General features: G+C 55.7%; 2 protein-coding genes across 3 annotated transcripts in view; one reads left to right on the top strand and one right to left on the bottom strand.

The window, feature by feature from the left end:
* Nucleotides 1-6,710, top strand: part of MLLT1 (MLLT1 super elongation complex subunit) — a 59,894-nt gene extending 53,184 nt beyond the window's left edge. For both annotated transcript variants that reach the window (XM_081287584.1, XM_081287583.1), the window contains 5 exons: nt 1,161-1,269; nt 3,481-3,580; nt 3,695-3,766; nt 3,965-4,036; nt 4,156-6,710. In XM_081287584.1, the coding sequence (XP_081143710.1) occupies nt 1,161-1,269; nt 3,481-3,580; nt 3,695-3,766; nt 3,965-4,036; nt 4,156-4,284 (482 nt within the window). In that variant the 3' untranslated portion in view covers nt 4,285-6,710. The remainder of the gene's footprint in view (nt 1-1,160; nt 1,270-3,480; nt 3,581-3,694; nt 3,767-3,964; nt 4,037-4,155) is intronic.
* A 1,453-nt stretch (nt 6,711-8,163) lies between these two features.
* Nucleotides 8,164-23,190, bottom strand: LOC308645560 (long-chain-fatty-acid--CoA ligase ACSBG2-like; the record flags this gene model as incomplete). Its single annotated transcript, XM_081287766.1, has 13 exons — nt 8,164-8,246; nt 8,677-8,923; nt 9,457-9,596; nt 9,838-10,052; nt 11,918-12,151; nt 12,228-12,409; nt 15,455-15,631; nt 15,750-15,899; nt 16,064-16,144; nt 17,118-17,238; nt 17,704-17,792; nt 21,348-21,921; nt 23,180-23,190. The coding sequence occupies 13 exons, from the start codon at nt 23,188-23,190 to the stop codon at nt 8,164-8,166; spliced, it is 2,304 nt and encodes a 767-aa protein (XP_081143892.1).
* Between the last annotated feature and the right edge of the window lie 522 nt (nt 23,191-23,712).

Raw genomic sequence — 23,712 nt, 5'->3', positions numbered from 1 at the left:
CAATGGCCCCAGGTGTCCATTCCACAGGCTTCAGGCCTGTAGCTCCTTCTGATGGGGGCTTCAAGGTTCTGGGGACCCTCCTCTCCGGGACCTCCCAAGCAAAAGTACCTTGTGGGCAGTTTTGTGCTTTTTGCCCGTCCTGTCCCTGCCCCCATCAGAGGTTCATGCTTTCTGCAGACTGGGAATTCTCAGAATGCTCTGCTGTCACTCAGGCATTTGGCTGGCACTTAGGCCTAGGCCACCATCTCTGCATGTCTGCTCTCTCCCTACAGGCCTCCATGTGGGGTTTTAGGGAGAGGGAATAAGGCCCAATTGACCACTACAGCCTACCCCAGGGTGGGAGGGAACTGGGCAACCTTCAGGACGCTGGTATGAGAGCAGCTGGGGCCCAGCATAGACCTCAGCAGCCACCTTCAAACCAGAAGCAGGTCTTCTAGGGATGGGAATGAAACTCTCCTCCCCTCTAGCTGGAATCCCTTGGTGGGGGTGGAGTCGGGGAAGTGTAGGGTCTGACCTGGAATTCAGGCACGGGTTGGGGGATGGGGTCCTTGAAGCCCACGCTTATTGGCTGGTTAGGGAGGGGAACCTACTGAAGCGGCATCATGTGACCAAGGTAATTGAGGGCTTTGTGTCCCTCTGTTGCCTTGGCAACAGGAATATAAACCAAGATGCCGTCTGTAGGGGACTGGAACCAGGCGCCTCTGGAGAAAGGGGAGGACGGTGGGCTGGGAGCAACAGACAGGGTTGCTGAGAGGCTGGGTAGGCCTGAATAGGGCCGCAGGCTGGACAGGGGTCTCTGGTTCCTGGCACAGCATTCGAGCCCACGCTCTAGCTCCTGTGCTTTCCTCAGTGAGGCTGGCTTGTCCTGAGCTCTTGGGAGCCTCTAATATCTGATCCAGTGGCTTCGTGATGGAGGGGCCCTGTGGTCCTGCTGCAGGCCAGGGACCCGAGACCTGCGAGGAGGGCCAGGAAGGTAGGGAGAGATTGGGAAGAGGCAGAGGGTCCTTTAGGAATGGGACACTGAAGGGCGGGGAACAGTGTTTAGGGATTGGCCGTTAGGCCCTCCTAGCAGGAGGGACCTCCAGAGGAGACTGTGCATTTGGAGGGGGGTCAGTGTCATAAGGTCTCAGTAGAGACCTCCCCGCCTCGTTCTTCCCCAGGACCCCTACGCTCGATGGTGGAAGACCTGCAGTCTGAGGAGTCTGACGAGGATGACTCTTCATCAGGCGAAGAGGCGACCGTCAAGGCAAACCCGGGCCGGGATTCCAGGTGACTGGGCCCAGCAGGAGTGGGCACTGGTGGTGATCAGGGTGATTATCAGGGCCCATTTTGCTTCTCTCCAGCCAGTGGCCCCAGGTATCCATTCCTGGCACTGGCAAAAACCGGCAGGCCAGAGGGGGGCTAGGACCAGAGGGTCTCTCAGGAGAACCAAGCCAGGGTCAAGTTGCAGCATGGGGAGACACCCTAGCCAGCTGGACATTGGGCCCTGGGCAGCTTCATCCTGCCTCCGCCCTAGGGTCAACTGTCCTCTTCTAATCACCAGGGCTGTGGGCCTCCTGGGCCTGTTCTCCTTCCTAGGGGGCCTTTCCCTGTTGCTGAAGGTGTGGCTGCCTGGCAAGGGGGATTCCGTTTCAGTTGTCCAAGTACCAGTGCTATAGGAGGCATTGGGGGGGGGAGCACACTGGTCCTCTGCAAGGACCCCTCAGCTCTCCCCACATGTGTGGTGGGGTGAGGGCCACCTGAGACGCTCTGCATGGAGAGCAGTGTCTGGCCTCCTCCCAGTGAGGGATGAGTATGTCCTTTGGATGCCCCTGATGCTTGGAGAGGTCCACTTAGGGTGGGTGAGTTCTGTGTTCCTAGCCTCCAGATCAGGAATGCCCTAGAGTAAATCCTGGCCTTGGCTTTAGGACCTAGGTATCAGGGGAGGCTCTGAGCCCTGTCAGGGCAGTGAGCGCCAGCTGGACGGCAGGGGCCAGGGTCAGCTGAGGCCACTGGGCCCTCTTTAAATCAGAGGTGGATGCCAATCTACACCAGTGGGCTTCATGAACCACAGAAGGCTTAATGGACACGTGCAGCCCTCTGTGCTGTTGACTAAAACCCTCTTCTGGAGTGCTGGGGCCAAGAGGGTGCTCACACAGGTCCACCATGTGCCAAGGCTCCCTGCCACCCCATGTGCACAGAGGAGCCCAGTAGAAATGGGAGCCTGGCAAGAAAGATTCAGGCCTGGGCACCAAAGGGGACTCAGTTCCTGGGTACAGGGAGAACTGTGACTTTCCCAGGACAGGAGAAGCAACAGGCTTCTGCCTCGTGTGGTGATGCCAAATGTGGATTCTGCACAGGCACAGAGCCATGCGCTCAGACAGACAGACACAGTCCTGTTGGAGGGGCCTACAACAGTGTGGGGACCCAATGAGAAGCAGCTCTTCTGACTTGAGTCCACTTCCCAGGGGCATTTGTGAAAGGCCCTGGTGACAGCTTGCTTGTCAGAGAAGGCCCACGCAGGCTGGGAAGCTGCAGCAGGTGCTGGCAAGGCCCCACCCGTCCTAGTGTGCTCCTTGGAGAGACCCTGGGTCTGTGATGGCATCCAGCACCACCTGTTGGACATGGAAAGAAGCAGAAGTAAGGAGTAAGCGGAAGCTGTCACGTTGCCCTGGCAACGAGAGAGATCTGGCTCCAGCTCTCAGCCTCAGAGCAGGGGCTCCCAACAGAGCCTAGCTGACTGCTCCTGGACAGCGAGCGGGAGGAGCAGATCACCACACAGAGGGGTGGAGTGCACCCTGCTTGGCTCCAGCCCGCACAGCCTCGGCCACATTGCCCAGTGGCAGGGCCTATGTGAGGCAGGAGAGGAAGTGTGTTGAGCATGTCTGTCGGGGGCTCCCTGCACAGCCCTGACAGGGTCCCTGACAGAACAGGGATCCAGGCAATGGGATGGGTAGCACCCACAGGGCAATTTGGGGGTCCCTCTGTGTATCCCTCTTGCTGTACTGCAAGAGATGTGGGAAAAGCTTGTAGGTCTGGGCTGGGGTGTTTTACCCACACTGAGAGGGTGAGGGCCACGGGGCTCCCAGGAGGCCACCTCTTGCCTGCCTGTGGCCATCACTGTAGAGTGCTCGTTACCTCCCATGTGATCACACAGCCTCTTTTACAGATGAGGAAACTGAGGCAGAGGTGGAAGTTCCCCTCAGGGCATCTCATCACCACCAGACACCCCCATGTTGGTGGCCCCGCTGGGCATCGGGGCCCTGCATGGGGTAGATCCTCTGGCAGGCGGCACCTTCTGGAAAGGAGCAGAGCCGGGCTGAAGGGCAGACTCCTGACACACCCTGTCTGGCAGTGGTGACCTCACATGGGCACACCCTTCCTCCATTCAGCCTCCTGGAGCCCAGCACAGGCTGGTGCCAACACCGCAGCCTGAGTGCAGGGCACTGTCTTAAGGCCAGTGGCCGTTACACCTGATGTGCTGCCTTGTCTGTCATTCAGGTTGAGTTTCAGTGACAGTGAGAGTGACAATAGTGCCGACTCCTGCTTGCCTGGTCGTGAGCCCCCACCCCCGCAGAAGCCCCCCCCACCCAACAGCAAGGTGAGCTCCTCACCCCCAGGCCTCACATGAGGTCTCTGTGGCCCTCCTGGGAGGGTTTGGAGGGGTTGGTCAGAAGAAGGAATGAGCTCAGCAGAGACCTTGGGTTCCCCGCAGGCATCAGGCCGGAGGAGCCCCGAGCCCTGCAGCAAGCCTGAGAAGATCCTCAAGAAAGGCGCCTACGACAAGGTGGCCGGGCGGGGTGGCCGGGTGGGCGGCACAGCCTAGAGGCTTTGAGCCCCCAAAGCTGGACTGCCCTTGGGAGGGGGTGGCCTTTCCCCAGGTCCCAAGGAGGTGCTTTCCCCCCAGGGGGCAGGCACTGTGCTGGAGGGGCTGCAGGTGGGGCGGGCAGGCTGGGGGGCTGTGCTGAGGCTCCCGCCCTCCCAGGCCTACACAGACGAGCTGGTGGAGCTGCACCGGAGGCTGATGGCGCTGCGGGAGCGCAATGTGCTGCAGCAGGTACTGCCCGGTGAGGGTGGGGCACGAGCACCCTACCCTGGAGCCTCCCTTCTTGGGGGTCTGCGGGGCCACCCTACCCTCAGCCTTCTGACCCAAGGCCACCTGCCTCTGCCTTGCAGATCGTGAACCTGATTGAGGAGACTGGCCACTTCAATGTCACCAATACCACCTTTGACTTCGATCTCTTCTCCCTGGACGAGACGACCGTGCGCAAGCTGCAGAGCTACCTGGAGGCCGTGGCCACATGACCCTGGGCCAGGTGCCAGGCCCCCACCGCCAGGGTCCTGGGAGGCCATGTCCAGGCCCTGCCTGCCTTCCTCTCTCTTGACTTGCCTGCCCGCAGCACTGCCTTAGTGACCGCCCTGCCCTCAGCCCTCACAGCCAGCTGCACTTTTCTGGGTGGCTTCCAGCCTGCCACCCACCACCCTGTTGGGAACCTGGGGCCCAGGGGTCGGGCCAGTGCTGCGGCTCCCAGCCTCACGTGCACCATCCCCCGGGCTCCCCTCAGAATGCGGTTTATGTTGAAGGCAGCGCTGGGCCTCGCTCCCGAAAGAGGAAGAAAATTCCATGGAATGTGTATGACTGAGGGCCCCTCATCCGACCTAGGGACCAGCCCCCTAAACAAATGGTGGCTGTGTCCCCAGCTCCATGGGGGCTCTGTGCCGCCTTTTCTCTGTCTGGGCCTCTCTGAGCAGCTGGGGCCACCTCCGCAGCCTGCCTGGGACCTGGGGAGGCTCTGTCTGTGCACCAGGCTGGGCCACGCTGCCCTCTGTGCCAGCTGGCATTGCGTCCTGTGTGGGCCCTCACTGTGCCAGGCCTCCGTGCTGTGCAGCTCTATGTATAGTATATATATATGTGCGCGCTGTGTGTCCAGAAGCAGTTTCCAATGTGCGTTTCTGTGGCCACGGTGCACGTGGGGGGTGGGGGGTAAGGTGGGGCTTATAGGTTAAGATGTCTCCGTGGGTCTTCTTGCCGGCTGGCCTCCCAGGGCATAGAGGAACCCCCACTTTGTGGGTCCAAGGATGCCGCTGCCCCCCTGCCGGGGCTCCCAGAGCCAGTGAACATGACCACGGGGCGGCCAGTCCTCAGGGCACTGGGGGAGCTGCCCTTCCCTGGCAGCTCCTCAGGTGGGTACCCAGTCTCTAGGGACAGACGCTTAGCCTCTGGGCTGCTCCTCCTGTAGGATTCTCTTCCTCCCCTTCTGTTAATCAAGTCTTCGAACTTTGAAAAAAAAAATGAGCTTTTGCCAAATAAGACGGGATAGTCTGTGGTTTGGAGGTGCGTGTGCACTCAGCCTGTGGCTGGGGTGTGGACCCTACCGGGCATAGGCCTCAGGCTCCTCTCCTCATGCAACTTCCGCCTCCATGGCTGCGGTTCACCCTGGGTGCAGCCTGGAGGCTGAACTGTGCACCTGGGATTCTCCAAGGACCGAGCCAGTCCAGCTCCGCCTGGCCCACCTTTCCAGGGCCCGGAGCCCTTGTAGTCAGCCAACTCTGGGTTTTCCCAGACCTTGATCCAGAGCTCCTCCACACCCCGGCCCCCAGCTTCAGAGTCTGTTCCAGTGTTCGCGCCCTGACACAGCGTGGGAAGGAGGACTGGGCCTGCGGTGGCCCCCGGTTCTCCAGCCCGTGGTGGGCGTCTCCATCTCGCCTGCTGATGTTCAGACACAGGAGGCGGCAGGGTCCCTCGTCTTGTCCTCGCTCTGGGTCTGCCTGTCAAGGAGACCTGAACACTCCCTGGGGGGACCCCAGCTCCAGCTGGGGAGAGCCCCAGATTCTCGGGGAAAGGCCAGGAACTCAGAGGAAGCCTCAGCACCGACTCTCCCATGCTCACTTTCCTGCCCACTGCCTTCAAAAGGAGGAGGGCAGGCCACCAGTACTCCAGAGGGGAACGTCTCCTTCTCTGGGAACACTCCAAGACATGGACAGAACAGACCGGCCCTGCAGAGGCTGCTGGGAAGATGGCAGCTGTTCAGTCCTCGGTGCAGAGGCAGCAGGTCACCAGTGGGCCCTCAGCCCAAGGGGCTGTTCTTTCTCCTTGGTGGGATTGTCTGGTCCACACAGCAATGTAGGAAGCCCTCCTGCCTGCCTTCGGCAGCAGCGTCCAGTCCTTCCTTCAGTTCTGTGGCCTCCGGAAGCTTCGACCCGTTTCTCAGTTACCTCCTCTGACCGGAAGGCCTCACCACTGTCCCCTGGAGCTGCTATGGGCCCAGGACTGGCCCTGTGGCCACCAGTGGAGGTGCCAGGCAGCCAGGACCTGACTGCAGGGTTCCTGCTGCTTCCCACCCCCTCTGGGCTCTGGGGACGCTTCCATAGGAAGGGCCCAGCACTCTGTGACTGCCATGTGTCTCATGTTAAAGCCACCTGCTCTGGTGCAAATCCCTGTGTTTCACTTTCTCCTGAGCAAAATGTAAACCGATGCCGGACAGCAAAGGGTGTCCAAGCCTTTCTCACCCACAAGGGTTTTTACCAGAATCTGTCTCGAGGAACTGGGACACTTAATCGGCCTGAGACCAACTCCTGGGAAAAAGGAATAAGGAGAATTGTGTTTGTAATAAGTTACAGGATTGTTTCTGTCCTGAATTTTAAACTTTTTTTTTTGTTTGTTTGTTAAATTGTGAAATTATGGAGGAGTTTTATAGAAAAAAAAAAGTGAAATAAAGTCAGATGGGAAAGCAGCCCTCTGCATGCATGTGGTGTCCCGGGACAAGGTGCACAGTCCTCTCGTCCCCGTTCTTGTAGACCCACTACCAGGAGAGGGAGGGAAGGCTGGCACCAAGCCTGGTGGGCTGCAGGTGGGGTCGACAGTGTGAGGGGTTGGCACCCTGGAGAAGCAGACGCAGCCCCCCAGGGTGCGTGTGGCCTTTGCTGCTGCTCGGCCGTCTCCTTGGAAGCAGGCAGCAAAGTCTGGGTGGCAAGGGGAGCCTGACTTCAGGGGACGGAGGCGCATGGTTGGGTGAGGAGGTGGAGGTGGCGGGAAAAGAAAATGGGGGCAGAGGCACCCCTGACTGGAGTCCAGGTGACAGCCAGCCTGTTGATGGAACCCAGCAGAGCTCTCACTCTACCCAGCGAGCAGCACTGCCCCACCCCCAGTAGCAGCCAAGGATGGAGAGCACTTGTCAGCAGGTGGCAGCCGGAGGACAGGACACAGCTGAGCCCTGGATCACTCTAGGAACATGTGTCCTCCCTTCTCCTAGTCAACAGCCAGAATTTGCAGTCCCAACATGAGGGCTACAGCCTCCTCTGCCCCTGCCCTTCTTGTGAGACTAATGCAGTTTTGGGGGAGGGTCTTGGATCGGAGTTCCTGAGGTTGGTACCCCCAGCCCTGCTTATTTTTCATTTTGAGACAGGCTCTCACTAAGTTTTTAAGGATGGCCTCAACCTTGCAATCCTCCTGTCTCAGCCTCTCATCTCACTGGGATGACAGGCACGGCCACCGTGCCTGGCTCTGAGCTCATTTCCACGCCTCTTCTAATAGTTGGGTTCTGGGTGGGGTTTAATGTGCACCATTTGAACCAGGAGTCCCCTAAGTGTTCCTCATGAGTACAGTGTGTGAACCTGGGTGGTGTCCCCTCCTCCCTGCACCTAGGCTCACCCAGCACCTGTGCCTCAGGCACTGGCACACAGCAGTGGCTCCTGTCTGTGGAGGAGCCTTCTCCAGCTGCCCTTCAGTGGCTTCTCACATGAATCATTTTGAGAGTAAAGCAAGAAGCCCGTGGGCTCCATTGCAGCAGTTCTGAGTCTCCCAGGACCTCTACTCAAAGCCAGAGTGAGGACTTGGTTGAGCCCAGGGTCCCTCTCAGCACTGAGACATCTCAGAGCTGGGCGGGCAATTCCTCCTGCTGAGCACTCCAGGCCAGCAGCTCCCCAGGCTGACAGACACAGGTCCCAGACACCACCCAGGATCCCCCGGGAGCAGGATCGTCCCAGCTGAGAGCCGCCCTAGTGAACCAAGTTTATTATTAAAATGTAAAGCCCTTGTCCAGAGAGAGCCAGTTTCCTTCAAACCCGCCTCACTACAGGCACTTTCCCTTCCTCTGGGAATCAGCCCTGGACTGTCAACAGGAGGGAGAGAGGCAGGGGTCAGGCCACCTGCGGAGAAGGCAGCCCAGCAGAGCCTCCTGGTCATTAACCAAAATCCTTATAGAAGTCATCGATTTCCGCCTGGTACATCTTGGCCACCGCCACCCTCTTCAGTCTTTCCATGATTCCTGTGACAGAGCAGAGGTATGAAGTGGACCTGCCCTGGGAAGCCCCCACACAGCAGGGCGAGCGGCTCCAGGGTGTAGAGGGCGGGTCCTGGGGAGCTGGAGGCCCTACTGGGAGCCAGCGGAAGGGAACCAGGGGGCAGGTGTGGGGACCCCACCCTGAGATCTGGAGCATTCTGACAAAAGTGTTCAAGGTCCTAGGGTACAAATGACCCCTGGGGTGGAGACTGCACCAAAAGTCTGGGTCAGATGTGGACATGCAGGGTGGGGGGCAGCGTTGGGGGCAGCGCCTCTTCCATTCCAGAAGCCCTGGGGAAGGGAGCCCACACACGCACGGGGCTGGGGTAGGTTTGGCTGGTCAACGCCTATCCCCCATGTCTGGGGAGCTGGCAGGCCAGTGACCAACCAGGACCACTGCCCACCATCTGCTCACCAAGCTCCCCGCCACCCACGGAGAAGTCTGTGTCCAGTATGGCCCACTTGATGATCCTGGCACTCTCCGAGGGCGCCTCTGCATTCACAGCCTTAATCCCCTGGCTGATGAACTCCATGACAACGGGGTCGTGTTTGTGGAGGATGTCCGTCAGCCTGGTGGACTGGCTCTTGAGCTTCCGGCAGAAAGCCACGGCCTCACTGGTCAGTGCTGTGCGGGGCTCTCCAGTCTCTGAGTTGATCTGGCACTGTGGAGGGGGCCGGGGTCAGGCTGCCCCCCAACCATCCATACCCACCACCACACCAGGCCAGGGGCTGGCCACCGTGGGTCACAGGTCACTAGACTGTCTGTCCTGTTCCACCCAGCCCATCCACTGCGGGCACTCACTCCCAGACCCAGGTCCTGGCTGCCTCCAGGAGGAGGAAGGGGATGTCCCCTGTGTGCAGGGCTCCCCTCCTGGAGAGGGCGAGCCTGGCGTGGTTGGGATGCTGCTCTTGGGGGAAGTTCCTGTCCCTGTGGAGGCCAGCACCTCCGGTCCCCAGAGCCCACTCTCCCCTACAACCAGAGGTCCTAGACCTGGCATCCCTGAGCAGTGGCCCTCCACCCACTCTGAGAAAGGCCATAGGACAAACACCAGGCTCCACTGCCCTCAGAGCCAGGGGTGCCCTCCGTGCTGGGGACTGACAAGTCACCCCCCCAGCTCTGAGCCTCGATTTCCTCTTCCTGCAACAGGACAGCAGTTCCCACCAACCAGCCGCCATCCCAGACTGTCCGAGGCACCTTCAGTGTGAGGAGGGCACACAGGTACGGGGCGTCCTGGCCCACCACCATGACGTGGCGCACGATGGGGATGTGCATCTTCACCCGCTCCTCGATGGGGCAGGGGTTGATCTTCTCCCCTGAGCTCAGGGTGATGAGGTCTACACGTGGGAGGGAGGAGGGTCAACTCTGAAAAGCCACGTCCAGTCGGCCACCGGGGATGCCAAGGCAGCAGATCAGGTAGGAGACACCGTCCCACAGCAGCCCCCCCTTGCAGAACAGCAGCCCAGGCACACAAGGGTGGCCCTGCCTCCAAGCCCAGTATTGGCCCTAAGTGGCCTTGTACTGTATGCCACCTGCACCACCATCCATGGCAGCCCCACAGACCCAACCCTGCCTCACCCTTGACATTGCCCAAGACATAAAGGAAGCCATTAACATCCAAGCAGCCCAGGTCTCCGGTGTTCATCCAGCCGTAACAGTCCATCATCTTCTGGGTGCCCTCCTTGTCATTGAGATACCCCATGAAGATGTTCCGGCCCCAGATGCAGATGTTCCCAATGCACTTCTCGTTCTCCTTCACCTTGGTGTGGGTGTTGGGGAGCCCCTTCCCACAGCTGGAGGGGAGGGGGGTGGTCAGACGCTGCCAGGTGCCACACCCTGTGCGCAGCCCCTTTTAAGGGTTCCTGGCTTCCTCTGGGACCTAGAGTCCCACAAGGCACAGAGCCAAGGTTGAAGGGAGACTGCCAGTGTGATCTCATGGCCCCCAGCCTGGGGGACACAGCAAGACGCCTCTAGGGCCTGCCAGCTGCTGCTGCAGGTTTCCATGCAGGAGAAGTAGGATCCAGAATACTGGGGCTGGAGGGGGCTCTCCTGCTGCTCAGCTGCTTGGAGACCTGGCCCTTTGCCTCTCCAAGCTCCAGGCTCCTACCAGGACACGCGGGTACCCCCATCCCTGCCGTGCTTTCTCCCAGGAGACCCAGCTGGACACTCAGCTGGGGCCAAGCAGTGGCCAGGTGCTCATCGCTGTGGCCCCAACTGTGCCCTCTCTGGCAAAATTCACATGCATAAAACCCGGACTCCCCAGGGGTGGTCCCTGCAGATGGGGTGGGAGGTGACTGGGTCAGATCAGGATGTGCGGGGCCCAAGGTGGGATTAGTGCCCTTATTAAAGAGGCCGCAGAGAACGCTCCTACTTTTTTTTTTTTTTTTGTCACTTGAGGACACAGTGAGAGGCCTGCCACCTGCAAGCCAACGAGAAAAAAAGTGAAGGTACGAAGGCTGAGGCGGCAGGGTGGGAGACAACAAGCAGACCGCACTGCACCCGCTCCAGGGGGACGGCCAGCAGGCTGCGCTGCACCTGCTCCAGGCCAAGCCCCAGAGCATCCCCCTCCACTCAGACAGACGACTGAGGTCAGGACCTGCCACCCTCAGTGCCCTGCAGCTGGGAGGGCCCCTGTCAGCCACCCACCCAGAATGGGTCTTGCAGTGTAGGGGTTCTGCCCAGCCCAGGAGCTGCCATGAAACAACTGCTGCCCAAATCCCCTGCTAAACCTCCCCCATGAGCCGCTTTGGGACCCTGAAGGTCCTGGTGCCTCCTGGTGTCCACATCCTTGTGAAACCCCTCCCCCATGGCGATAGGTCTGGTGTCCCATGGCTGGAGAGATGTGGCAGAAGTGACCAAGTGCCACTTCTAAAGTCAGATCAAATATAAGACACCTGCTTAAATTTGAATGTTAGGCAAATTTTGGTTTTAGTATAAGAATGGCCCATATAGTACATGGGATATACTTATACTAAAACAATGATTCACTGTTTATCTAAATTGCAAACTTAACTGGATGTCCTGTATTTTTTTTTTTTTTTTTTTTTTTTTTTTTGCTAAATCTGGCCACTCTCAGAACCCTAGCCCCAGAGGACATCATGCCTTTCACCTTAATCTCTTGCTCTGAGGTAAGTTGGCTGCCATGTCAGGAGGAACCTCAAGCAGCCCTGTGGTGAGGGCCACATAGCAAAGGAACTAAGCCTCCTGCTAAGAGCCAGCAAGAAGCTGGGTGGGGCCTCCAGCTTCAGCCATGCAAGGGAGTCATCTCAGCAGAGAACCCTCCAGCTCCAGTGGCCTTTGGGAGAGATGGCCCTGGTCAGCAGCCTGTCCCCAAACTCAGGACCCAGGAAGCAGCTCCCAGATTCCTGATCCATAGGAACTATGAGATGTTGTCCTGGGTTACTGAGCTTGGAGGTCACTTTTAATAGCAGCTCATAGAGACACCAGCCAAAGATGACTATTTTTACCTTTAGTAAAAACAATAATAATGATTTTCAAATCAAAAACAAAACCAAAGGGCTTCAGGTCCGGACCCAGAAAGGGTACTGGTCATGTACTTCCGGACATGTGTTCCTTAGATGGGAGGCTGGCTGGGGTGACAGCCATACTCGGGAACTGCACAAGCCTCGGGTGCATCCAGGTCCTCGCCAGAACCCACCTCGGCAGCCGGAAGGCCTGGTGGCTGGAGAGGGTGTGGATGCCCGTGCTCTCGGACAGGCCATAGAGCTCGAAGATGGGGATGTTCAGGCTGAGGAAGAAGTCCAGGGTGGCCGTGGGGAGCCCCGGGCCAATGTTGAAGAACTGCTCGCAGTGACTCAGGCCCAGGAACTTCCTGGCTCTGTTGAACGTCAGCATCTTGGCCAAGCGGAAGCACAGTGGGGGGTGGACCTGCCTGGAGAAGCACACCCATGGGAACCTGGCGTGGCCTCGGCCGCCCACCCCACGTCCCTGCGGGTGCCCAGCCTCACTCAAACATCCTCTTCTTGTTGGTGCTGAGCCCCAGCTTCATGGCCCAGCAGTCCAGCTTCCGGCGGAAGGGGGAGGAGTCCAGCTGGCTGGTCTTAAGGTTGTCCAGCATCCTCTCCCAGATCCACGGGGTGCCGTAGAACGTGGTGGGCTGCACCTCCTGCAGCATGTCCATCAGGAAGCCCTGCATGGGACAGGATGGGGCGCCATGCTGGTCCCCCAACTGGACAGCACTGTCCATGTCCAGCCCTCCATCCACCCTAGGGCTACAGATTTGGAACTCTAGGCCTGAGGATGGCGGCTAGGACCTGGGGTAGGGCTGGAAGGATATAGGGACAGAGTGGTGGCCACATCCAGAGCAGGAGTGGGCTCCAGAAGCATCTGCCCTGGCATAGGGATGGAGATGCAAGCCAGGAGGGCTTGTGAAGGCCCAAGGCCCTCATAGGGAGGCAGTGAGGGCAGAGGGGGGAAGAAGGGGGAAGAGAAAGGGAGGGAGGAGGGAGCCAGGGAGACAGGGAGGGAGGGAGGGAAGGAAGGGGAAAGGAGGAGATGGAGAGAGAGTGGAGAGATAGAGGCAGGGAGGGACAGAGAGAGATACACAGAGACATTCAGAGATGGTGCTAGGAAGAGAGACAGAAACAGAGAGGGAGGGAGAAAGACACAGAGCTACAGACAGAGACGGCACAGAGCTAGAGCAAGCCAAGAAGAGAGGGCCAAGCTGAGATGGGGAGAGACAAGCACACGACACACAGAGCGAGGCCAGGGGAGGGTGGGGGCGGGGGCAGTGGAGGCGAGATAAACTGATTTTGTCATATTTTATAGTCTTCTCTCACTCTTTTTAAAAATAACTTTATTTAATTAAATAATTTATTTATTTTTATGTGGTGCTGAGGATTGAACCCAGGGCCTTGCACATGCGAGGCAAGCGCTCTACCGCTGCTGTACCCCCAGCCCCTAAAGTCTTCTCTTACCAAGAAAGATTCTGCCATGACCTCAACCAGAATATTGGTAGAGAAGGATGGAGAGCAAGACACTGGTTAAGATGAACCCAGGATCACTGGCACCTGTACAGGGCTCTCTGCCAGTATGTATGTACTTTTAAAATATTGCTAGAAGAGCTGGGCACGGGGGCGTGTGCCTGCAATCTCAATGATTCTTGAGGACGAGGCAGGAGGATCACAAGTTCAAGGCCACCCTCAGCACTTAGTGAGGTCCTAAGTAACTTAGCAAGACCCTGTCTCAAAAAATAAAAGGGTCTAGGGATGTGGCTCAGTGGTTGAGTGCCCCTAGGTTCAATCCCTGGTACAAAACCAAAAACAAATAAAAAAAATTGCCTAAGGATCCCAACACAAAAATGGTCAGTGCATAAGGCGGTACGAATGCTGATTGCCCTGATGGGATCCACGGATTGAATGGTCACGCTGAATCCAGACACTGACAACTGTGTATCATCTAAACATTTTGTTTGTTTGGCCCCATAGATTGAACTCAGGGGCACTCAACCCCTGAACTACATCCCAGCCCTATTTTGTATTTTATCTGGAGACAGGATTTCACTGAGTTGCTTAGTGCCTCGCCATTGCTGAGGCTGGCTTTGAACTTGTGATCCTCCTGTCTCAGCCTCCCAAGCCAGTGGGATTACAGGCATGCACCACTGCACTTGGCTCATTTAAAGGTTTTAAATTGATTCTTAAAAATTAATTACTTTTTAAATTTTAAAAGAAAATTGTCATACAGGGGCTGGGGCCCAGTGGTAGAGCACTTGCCTTGCATGCGCCAAGTCTTGGGCTCCATCCCTAGCACACCCCCAGGAGGGCTCCCTGACAATGGAAACAACATGAAATTCCAGTGTTCATGTCCATAAAAACTTGCCTTCTTTCCCCTCAAGAAATTTGTGAAAACGCGTTCTTTTCCTAAGTCTACAAACACCATTAATTGATCTCTGGGCCCAGAAAACTGAAATTGTCCACTCCTCGCTCCTTCCCTGGAGGTCTGCAGACAGTGGTCCCAGGGCAGTTAGTGTGATGCTTGATGGCAATGTGCACCTCTGTGTTCACACTGGGGGCGGGGGGGCAGGCGCAGCAGGAAGGGAGTCTCGCCTCCTGTGCTGGAGACCTGCTGTGCTTTTGTTTTTAATAGTGTACAGAATTCACCAAGTTAGCCTGTTTTTCTTTTTCTTCTCCTTTTTTTTGAAATGGGGTTCTCAGCGTGCTGCCCAGGCTGGCCTTGAACTCCTGGGCTCAAGCAATCCTGCCTCAGCCTCCTGAGTAGCTGGGGACCACACACACTTGCTACCTCACCCAGCCTCATTAACTAGGTCTAGGTTCAGTGGCAAAAGCACAGTCACATGCCCATGCAGCTGTCCCCACCATCCATCTCCAGAGTGATCTCATCTCCCCAAACTGCCCATTCACCACTACACCCCATCCCAGCCCCAGCTCCCACTGCGCTGCTTCCTGTCTGTGGATCTGGAGATCCCTGGGACCTCCCGTGGGTGGGTCTTGCAGGGTGAGTCCTTCTGTGACCGGTTCTCACTCAGCATCTTGTCCTCAAGGTCTGCGCACACTGCACCTTGTGTCAGAATTCCCTTCCTTTTTTTTTTTTTTTTTTTTGGTACCAGGCACCAGGGATTGAACCCAGGGGCCCTTGCCCACTGAGCCATATCCCAGCCCCTTTTTTATATTTTATTTAGAGACAGGGTCTCGCTGAGTTGCATAGGGCCTCACTAAGTTGCTGAGGCTGGCTTTGAACCTGCTACTCTCCTGCCTCAGCCTCCCGGGCCACTGGGATGATGGGTCTGCCCATGGCACCCCCAGAATTCCCTTCCTTTCTAAGCTGCTGTTCTCGCGCGCAGTGGACCCCAAGGTGTGGCTCAGCTCACTCGCCAGAGCCCCAGGGCATGTCCACGCTGCTCCTGGTGCTTCCATCCAGCTGTGTGCACTTGCCCTTCTGGCCCGAGTGGTGGCCACATGTTGTCACACTCAGTGACATTGGTTGACGTCTGCTCCACCCCCTGTGCCTTGCACATGGGAAAACTGAAGCCCAGAGAGGGGAAGGACCGAGCCCGAGTAGCCAGGGGGTGCAGGGTGAGGATTTCTGTTCTGGACCGAGCCTCCCACCCAGAGAGCCCTCCCTAGCCGCCGACCTTGAGGGAGGGAAGAAGCAGGAAGAGAAAGGGGGGAGAGAGGAGGCCACTCACCGCTCCAGGGGGACGTGGAATCATACACACTCTCCCAGCCTCTGGTGGGGCAAAGTACAGTGTCCCCGCCACCAAGATGGCCACCCACATGTCGAAAATCTGGGCCTTGATGTAGCTGAGTGGCAAGTAGCTCACCAGGACCTCCTGCCCTTCCGGGGGACACTTATAACAGAGGCTCTGGACAGTGGCCGCCGTGGTCCAGGTGATCTGAAGGGCAACTGACTAGTCACCTGCAGGCTGTTTTAGTCTCAATCCCCAGGAGTAGCCACATGGCCAGCTGGGGACAGCCGGGTAGGTTCCATCCCCCTCCAGGCAGATCACTCACGTTGTCATGGCTGAGCATCACAATCTTTGAGAGGCTCGTGGACCCCATGGTGTAGACCAAGGTGCAACACTGGTTGGGTTTTTGGGAGTCGATGACCCGGTCAAGTTTCTCATCTGAGATGTCACCTGCAAGGTTCAGGAACTCCTTCCACTTCAGAGAGGTCTGTGGGTTACGCTCTTGGGGCCAGAGGCAGCCCCTGGAAGGGCCCCCAGTGCCTCCCACAGCCCAGTGTCCTCGGCCCCAGGCCAGAGGCTGGGGCTCTTGGTCCCTGGCCAGCTGTGGCTGCCTGCCTGCCCTCCCCGGCTGGGGCATACCGAATATAGATTCTCCTGCTCCACTTGAAGCTCATCCTTGTACTGCACGATGCCCTTCAGGTGCTTCAGGTAGCTCTGGATCTGGAAGGCACACTGCGCTCAGCAGGGCATGGAAGCAGGTAGCTCCCAGGCTCCAGCTGTCCGGGCTTCTTCCAGAGGTGAAGAGGGGGTCCCTCATGTCCTTAATGTGGCAAAATAACGTGTTATCGTACCACCCTGAACCATTCTAAAGCAGACGAAGTCAGGAGCACATTCATGATGCTGTGTATATGACCTGGTTCCAGAATATTCCTTCATCCAAAAAGGAAACCCCATTAGCAGTCATTCCCCTTCCTCAGCCCAGTGACCACGAAGCCACCTTTTACATGGATCTGTATATCCTAGACGTTTCTCGTAAGTAAAGCCACACCCCACGTCCTTCGGTTCTGGTTCTTGCCAAGTGCGAGGTCCTCAAGGTCCACCCGTGCTGCCATGTGTGTCAGAGCCTGCCCTCTCTCACGGCTGAGTGGTACTCCAGGGTCTGGGTGGACACTCTGAATTTGTCCATTGATCTGTTGATGGACACTTGGATTCCTTCCCCCTCCTGAATACTATGAATCATGCCACTGTGACTCGGGGTGGGTTCAGATCTCTTTTCAAGATCCTATTTTCCAATCTTTTGGGTGTATACCCAGAGCAGGGAGCAAGGTCTCAGAGCCCCTGCCTAAGAGCACCTCGCTGCCGCTCAGCCTCGCACTGTGGACAGTCAGGTCCCCCACTGTGGATTTGGTTGCATGATATCATTAAGGTGACAAATCTGCACAAGCAAATCCCTAAACGCAAGGTGGATGGCTGGCTTCCAGGTCTGGAGAGTGACTGTCCCTTCAGGGCAGTGACAGTGTTCTGGAACCAGAGGCAGTGATTGCACTTATACAATGCCATGGTGAGTGGCACGTCATGTCCACTCATGGGACACACATGGGACTCCCCTCATTACTAGGTGAGGCCCGTGCCTTTGCCTGCACTGTGCCCCCTGGTGTGCCTCCTGGTTTTCGCAGGCCAGAGTGTCACTAACCTGGGTGACTTTCTGCAGCTGCCTGTCATTGTCCACCACAAAGATGTCCATATCCGTGTTCTCAGCGATGACCTGGCAGGCTTTTGGGGAGTTGGTGGACAAGATGCCAACAGAGAAACCTCTGGAAGCAGAATCCAGGAGCTGAAGGCCTGCTGGGGAGTGCTCTGGAGAACTAGAAGGTTCTTGGGAGTCCCTGGTACCCCAACCACCATGATGTACCCTGAGGGTGGGACCCAAGGATGGCCCCAGCCTGGGCCTGTCCTTAAGGGATTCCCCCAGTGTTCGGGATTAGTGGAGGGAGGGCTCAGTGCGGGGGAATCCTGAGGACTGGGAGGTAGGCTTCCTGGAGGAGGGACGGGAGAGGTGGCATCACAGCGGTGTAGGAGTTTGCTGGGGGGAGAACATCTGGAAGGTGAGCTGAGCTCCGGACTGGCACTTAGACAAATCCCACTGAGCACAGCCTAAGCTGGAGTGGAAGTCAGCTCCTTGTCCTGGGAACTCTGCCATGAGACCCCCACCATCTACAAGGGGGAGGGCTGGTGGCCTTCTTCCTTAATGGCTCAGGAGAGAGACCGGCACCCCTTACCCTGCCATGATGGCTCCGATGCTGGCGATGGCCCACTCCGCAGAGTTGAACCCCATGATCCCCACGCTGTGGAAGCGCTCCAGGCCCAGCTGGAGAAGGGACAGCTGGTCAGGCACAGATGGGCTTGGCTGTCACCACACCCAACCTGCCCGGAAGCTTGGGAGCCCAGAATCTGGGGATCCCCACTCAGAGGAACATTGGTCCTTTTTTCCTAAGACAGCCCTCATGACAGACCAGCTTCCACATACTCATGGGGGTCATGACCAGGGTGATTCTGCCCCCTGGGACATTTGGTGACACCTGAAAGCATTTTTGGCTGTCACAACTTGTGGGAGGGAATACCGCTGGCCCAGACAAGTGTCCACCACAGAGCATGTTCTGGACCCAAAGCACAGCAGCCCAGAGATTAAGGAAGTCAAGAAGACACTGACAACATGCTCTGGCATTTTATGCTGAAAGTCCTGTGGAGCCAGGCCACTCTGTGCTCTGCTCTCCTAACGCCTATGTTCACACACCACCATCTTGGCCCCTCTCCTGGCCTTCAGCTATTTCCCTACGATGTCAAACGCAACATCTCAGAGACACAGTGTCGTCATTTCAGTCTCCCCCCGCCAGGCTGAGGTTTTGGTGGCTCCTGGTTGTTAGGTTTGAATTGTTTTGACCTTCTCAGATAAAATGTTGGTGTGGATGGCCGGCGCTCAAGCTCTGCCTGCACACATGACTGACAATCCAACATGGCGCACAGGGGCTCCCTCCCTGGCTGGGGACTGAGCAGGTGGTCCCATCGGACCTGGGCAGGGTCTCTCCTTTCCACCCCAGACTCCTGGATACAGCAGCCTGTCTTTGCTTCCTCGCCCAGACCCCACACAGCACAGTGGCAATGCTGATGTCTCCCGGCCCATGTCTGCTCCCTCCTCTCACCCTTCCACAGTCTCAGTCGACCTTGGCTCCACCTTCCATGATGCACAGGTGAGAAGTCTTGGTCACTCTCAGTGCCTTTCATTGTCTGACACACCCAACCCACGGAAAATTCTGTTGGATCCACCTTCAGAATCTGATCACTCCTCCTGTCCTCCATCTCTGCCAAAGTATCTTCATCTCCACTTTGCTTTCCCTGCGTTCCTCCCCACAGCAGCCAGAGCAGGTACAGTGGGCATCTGAGCCTAGTTCTGTCTCTTCTCTGCCCAAAGTCTCTCAGCCACCCCTCCACAGCTTCCACCTCCTGGCGTTAAAGTCCAAGTCCTCTTTGTAGCCCACAAGGCCCCGCAGGACCAGCCCTACTCCCCCACCTGCCTCCCCCTTTCCTCTGCTCCAACAGGGGCTCCTTGCTGAGCCTCCAACACGCCAGACACAGTTCTGCCTCAGGGCTTTTGCACCTTCCTCGTGGCTCTTTTCCCCAGTTCCTGTGGTCTTTGCTGAAAAGTCACCTTCTATCACCGAGACTCTCTCCATGGCCATCATATTTTAAAATTTCAACCACGTCCTTGGCGCTTTCTAATCCCTTTTCTGCCCCAGTTTCCTCTGGGTCACAGATCACTGTCACCTACTGCAGCTATTCATTGTGTTGAGCGGGCATCACTCGGGTCCCTTTCCTAACCTGAAAAACGGGTGTTCATACATCGACACACACCAGAAGGGAGCTGCGCCAGAGCAAGGCAGTCCCCACTTCTCATCCTCATGGGACAGACCAACCAAACACACAAATGACCACAGGATCCGGCGGCCATGAGGGCTGGGCAGTGACAAAGGGACCATGTCACAGAGGGCACAGGGAGGTGGGTTTTGAGAACAAGGACAGTCAGGAAAGACCTGGCTAAAAATGCCACCAGAGAAGAGACCCAGTAACAGCCATCCTCAGAATGGCAGCTGATGGCAGTGCCAAGTCCATGTGTGGGGAGCTACCCAGGCATGCAAGTCCAGCCCCCACCGAGAACTGGGTTCTGGAGTGTTTCATATATTTATACATGAGACATCAGTGTGTATTAATCTAATATACAAGTATCAAATGGATAATGTCAACATATAAACATATGATAGATTGAATACATTAGACCTATTTAAGATATGTATTCATTTATTAAAAGAAAATTTTTGGTGGTTATAGATGGACAGAATGCCTTTACTTTATTTTTTTATTTTTTATGTGGTGCTGAGAATCAAACCCAGTGCCTGACACATGCTAGGCAACTGCTCTACTACTGAGCCACAGCCACAGCCCATATTTAAAATATAAGTAGAATATATAAAACATTCATGTGTGTAAGATATATAAAAGCTATATATGCATAATACATAAACCATAGTATATTTTGCATATAATGTATATTAATACAGCTGGGCCTGGTGATACATGTCCATAATCCCAGCTACTTAGGAGGCTAAAGCAAACAGATTATAAGTTTGAGGCCAGCCTGGACAACTTAGTGAGACCCTGTCTTTTTTTTTTTAATTTTTAAATATTTTTAGTTATAGATGACACAATCCCTTTGTTTTATTTATTTTTATGTGGTGCTGAGAATCAAACCCATGCTAGGCAAGTGCTCTACCACTGAGCTATGACCCCAGCTCCAAGACCCTGTCTTAAAATGTAGAATGCTCCTGGGTTTGGGCATTCTACATCCCAGTACTGTTAAAAATAAATAAATAAGGGGCCTGTGGCTCAATGGTAGAGCGCTTGCCTAGTATGCATGAGGCACTGGGTTTGATCCCTGGCAAATGGAGTATAAATGGAGTATAACTTCTCACTATTCTAGTTGTGGAGTTTATTTTTTGTATAAGATATAAAATGCATTTCATGTATGTATAACATAAAAACAAATAAATAAAATAAAGGTATTGTTTCCACCTACATCTAAAAATAATAAATAAATGAATAAATAAATATGCACGCACACACACAATACAAACACATATAAGGCTGGGGTTGTAGCTCAGTGGTAGATCACTTGCCTAGCATACATGAGGCACTGGGTTTGATTCTCAGCTCCACATATAAATAAAATAAAGGTACATTGACAACTAAAAAATATTTTAAAAAAGAAATATATGCATAATATATAAAACAAATATACACATATAATATATAAAACATGTATAAAATTATGTTCACATATGTAAATGTATAATACATATAAATATCCATATTATATATCCACACGTACAACATATGCACATTATTTTATGTATGATATATAAAACATGAAAACTATCTTTTTATTTGTTCTAATTAGCTATTCATGACCATGCATTTTGACATAAGTGGAGTTAAATGGAGTATAACTTCTATTTTAGTCGTGGAGTTTATTTTTTGCATAAGATATAAAATGCATTTCATGTATGTATAACATAAAACATTTTATATGTAAATATATCTTGCATATATTTGTTTATTTTTTGCTAGACAATCCCTGAGTTCCACATGGTTTCACATGGGGAAAACGAGGCACAGAGGGGCTAACGGGGACCTAGGCCTGGAACCCAGATCCTAAGGCTTAGGCTCTCAAGCCTGAGCTCTGAGGCGGCCTCGAGCAGCACGCGGTGGAGAGAGAAGCCGCGCAGGCGCGGGAGGGACGCAGCGGCGCGCAGGCGCAGGGGTTCGGTGCCCAGGCGCAGCAGAGAGGCGGGCGGCGCGCCGCGGGACTCACCTTGAGGAAGGCCTTGGCGGCGCGCCGGCACTGTTCGTAGTACTCGATGTAGGTGAGCGTGTGCCAGCCGTTCCTGTGCTTGGAGCCCAGCGCGATGTAGTCGGCGTACTTGATGGCCGTGTCCATGACCATGTCGTGCACGGTGTGCGGCGCCTCGGAGTCCGGCGAGTTCTTCTCCAGCCGCAGCTGCACCTGGCCGTGGCGCTCCGAGGTCCAGTAGTTTTGGCCTGCGGGCGGGCCAGGGTGTGTCCAGGGGTCCCCCAGTGGCGAGCAGAGATCGCGGGTCGGAGGGAGGGGAGGGCGGCCGATGGAGCCTGGACAGGAAAGGCAGGGGTGCACGGGGACGCAGGAGAGGGCAGGACAGGAGAGGGCAGGGCGGCGGGGTGGGCAGACGCACTGGCCCAAGGGCAGAGCCCAGGGGGAAGCCGCCTGAGGCCCGTAGGCCCTCCCTTGGGCTCCAGGCGGCGGGACTGCCACGCTTCCCCTCCCGGGCAGCCTTCTTGGAGGCACAGTCAGCAACCCCAGGGCGCCAGCGCTGCGAAGGCCTCCCCTCGCCCCGGGTTCCGAGCCCAACCTTTGTTTTTACTTTCTGGGTGGAGAGGGTGCTTCTGTGCTGCCCTGTGACTCTTGCGGGAGGACATGGTGTGCAGAGCGCCTTTGTCTCCCTTCCCAGGGTCTCAGGGGGCGTCTTGGCTGCTGGGCCTGGGCAGACACACACACAGGCATTCACAGGGCCCGCCCAGAGGCCCAGCTCTCACCTGGTCACGGGCTGGCCAGGGAAGGCTTCCCTCCGGAGTGGTGGGAGCTGGCCCAGGAAAGCTGCAGCGGAGCCTTTAGAAGAGGGGCCGCCTCATGAAGGTCCTTGGGGCTGGCATGGGGGGAGAAGGGGGCTCACCTTAGTGAAAAGCCATTTTCTAGTTCTGTGACCACCCCCCATTCACTGGGCTGCCTGGGCCATCCCGGGAGCAGCGGAGATCCACATCATCCCCAAGCCCTGCTTCCCACCCACAACACATTTTCACCCCTCTCTGCCATTGGCAGGGTCGTGCTTACTCCTGTATCCAGCTTCTTTTTGTCAGCTTTGTCACCCTCCCGACTCTAGCCACAGGAGGACAGGTATTGTCCAGACTGGATGTCTAGAACATTGCTATTGATGGCCAACCCTTGTGACATCACTTGGTTCCATGGCCCTAGGCCATGATGGCAACCTGGATCACTGTCCCTTTACAGAGACTAGTCTTGGAGGACAAAGAGAGGTTCACTGTAAGAGGACTTCTACCATGACCCCTAGGCAAAGGTTCCCAAGGGGATGGTGCCCAGGGAGGAGCTGGGGGCAGGGTCTTGGGCTTAGGTCTGGCAGCTGGAGGGACTGGAGTTGCTGCTGTTCACTGTTTGAGTGAAAAGGTTCACAAGGAGCCTGGGGAGGAATGAAAGGAGGAAGCCAGTGAGGGAGGTGTGGCATTCCAGAGGCCAAGCAGAGAGCCCTGGCCCCCATGAGGCCCAGCCTGACAAGGGCTTGGAGCCCCTGAACTAGTTTGTCCACCAGGTGGGGTCCGTACTTAGAATAACAGGCTCCTAAAGTGTGTTCAGTTAGTTTGCAAATATTGGTGGAGGTTGTTGAGCCTGGGAAACTGAAAAGTCACTTAAAAGCCTGCCTGGTTCTTAGCAGAGGATGGCCATCTTATCCTGCAGTTCCACCACTGGGGTGTGGCCAGGAGAACCAAGAGCAGAGGCTTGGAGGGTGGTGGCTGGTGGCCACTGCTACAGGGAGAGATGAGTGAGCTGTGTTAGGACAGGAAGAATATTCTGACATCTGCTGCAGCGTGGCTGACCTTGAGGACATTGTGGAGCAAAGTAAGCCAGTCACAGAAAGAGAGACACTTTGACCCCACTTAGGAAGTTTAAAGTGGCCTGTTTCCAAAGAAAGAAAGCGGCGTGGTGGATGCCGGGCCAGGAGAAGTGTTGTCAGTGGGGTCAGTGTTGAGTGGGGCAGAGTTAGTTTGGAAAGATGAGAAAGTTCTGGAGATGGGTGGTGAGGATGGCTGCACAACCAGGAGAGTATATTTAGTACCACTGAACTGAACACTTAAAAAATGGTTAAAATGATACAAAATAATGATAAAAACACATAAATGATAAAATACATAAAAAGAATTTTACGTATATTTTACAATTAAAAAATAAATTCAAAAGGCCTTTCTGAAATAAGTGGCTTCTTGTCATTTCTCAAAGAATAGCCGTGAAATGAACAAGGCCACAGCAAGAGTTGTTGCAGGAAACATGTGGATCCCTTTACTGATGTGGACCTTTTTTTTCCCCCTCGACAATGTAATTGGCCATTTGTATTTTCTTGAGGAATCAAGAT

This window comes from Spermophilus citellus (assembly GCF_964194105.1).
Source record: "Spermophilus citellus genome assembly, chromosome: 3".
In the NCBI taxonomy this organism is placed as follows: domain Eukaryota; kingdom Metazoa; phylum Chordata; class Mammalia; order Rodentia; family Sciuridae; genus Spermophilus; species Spermophilus citellus.
Note: the sequence above shows the minus strand (reverse complement) of the source record. Positions and strands in the feature narration are given on the sequence as shown.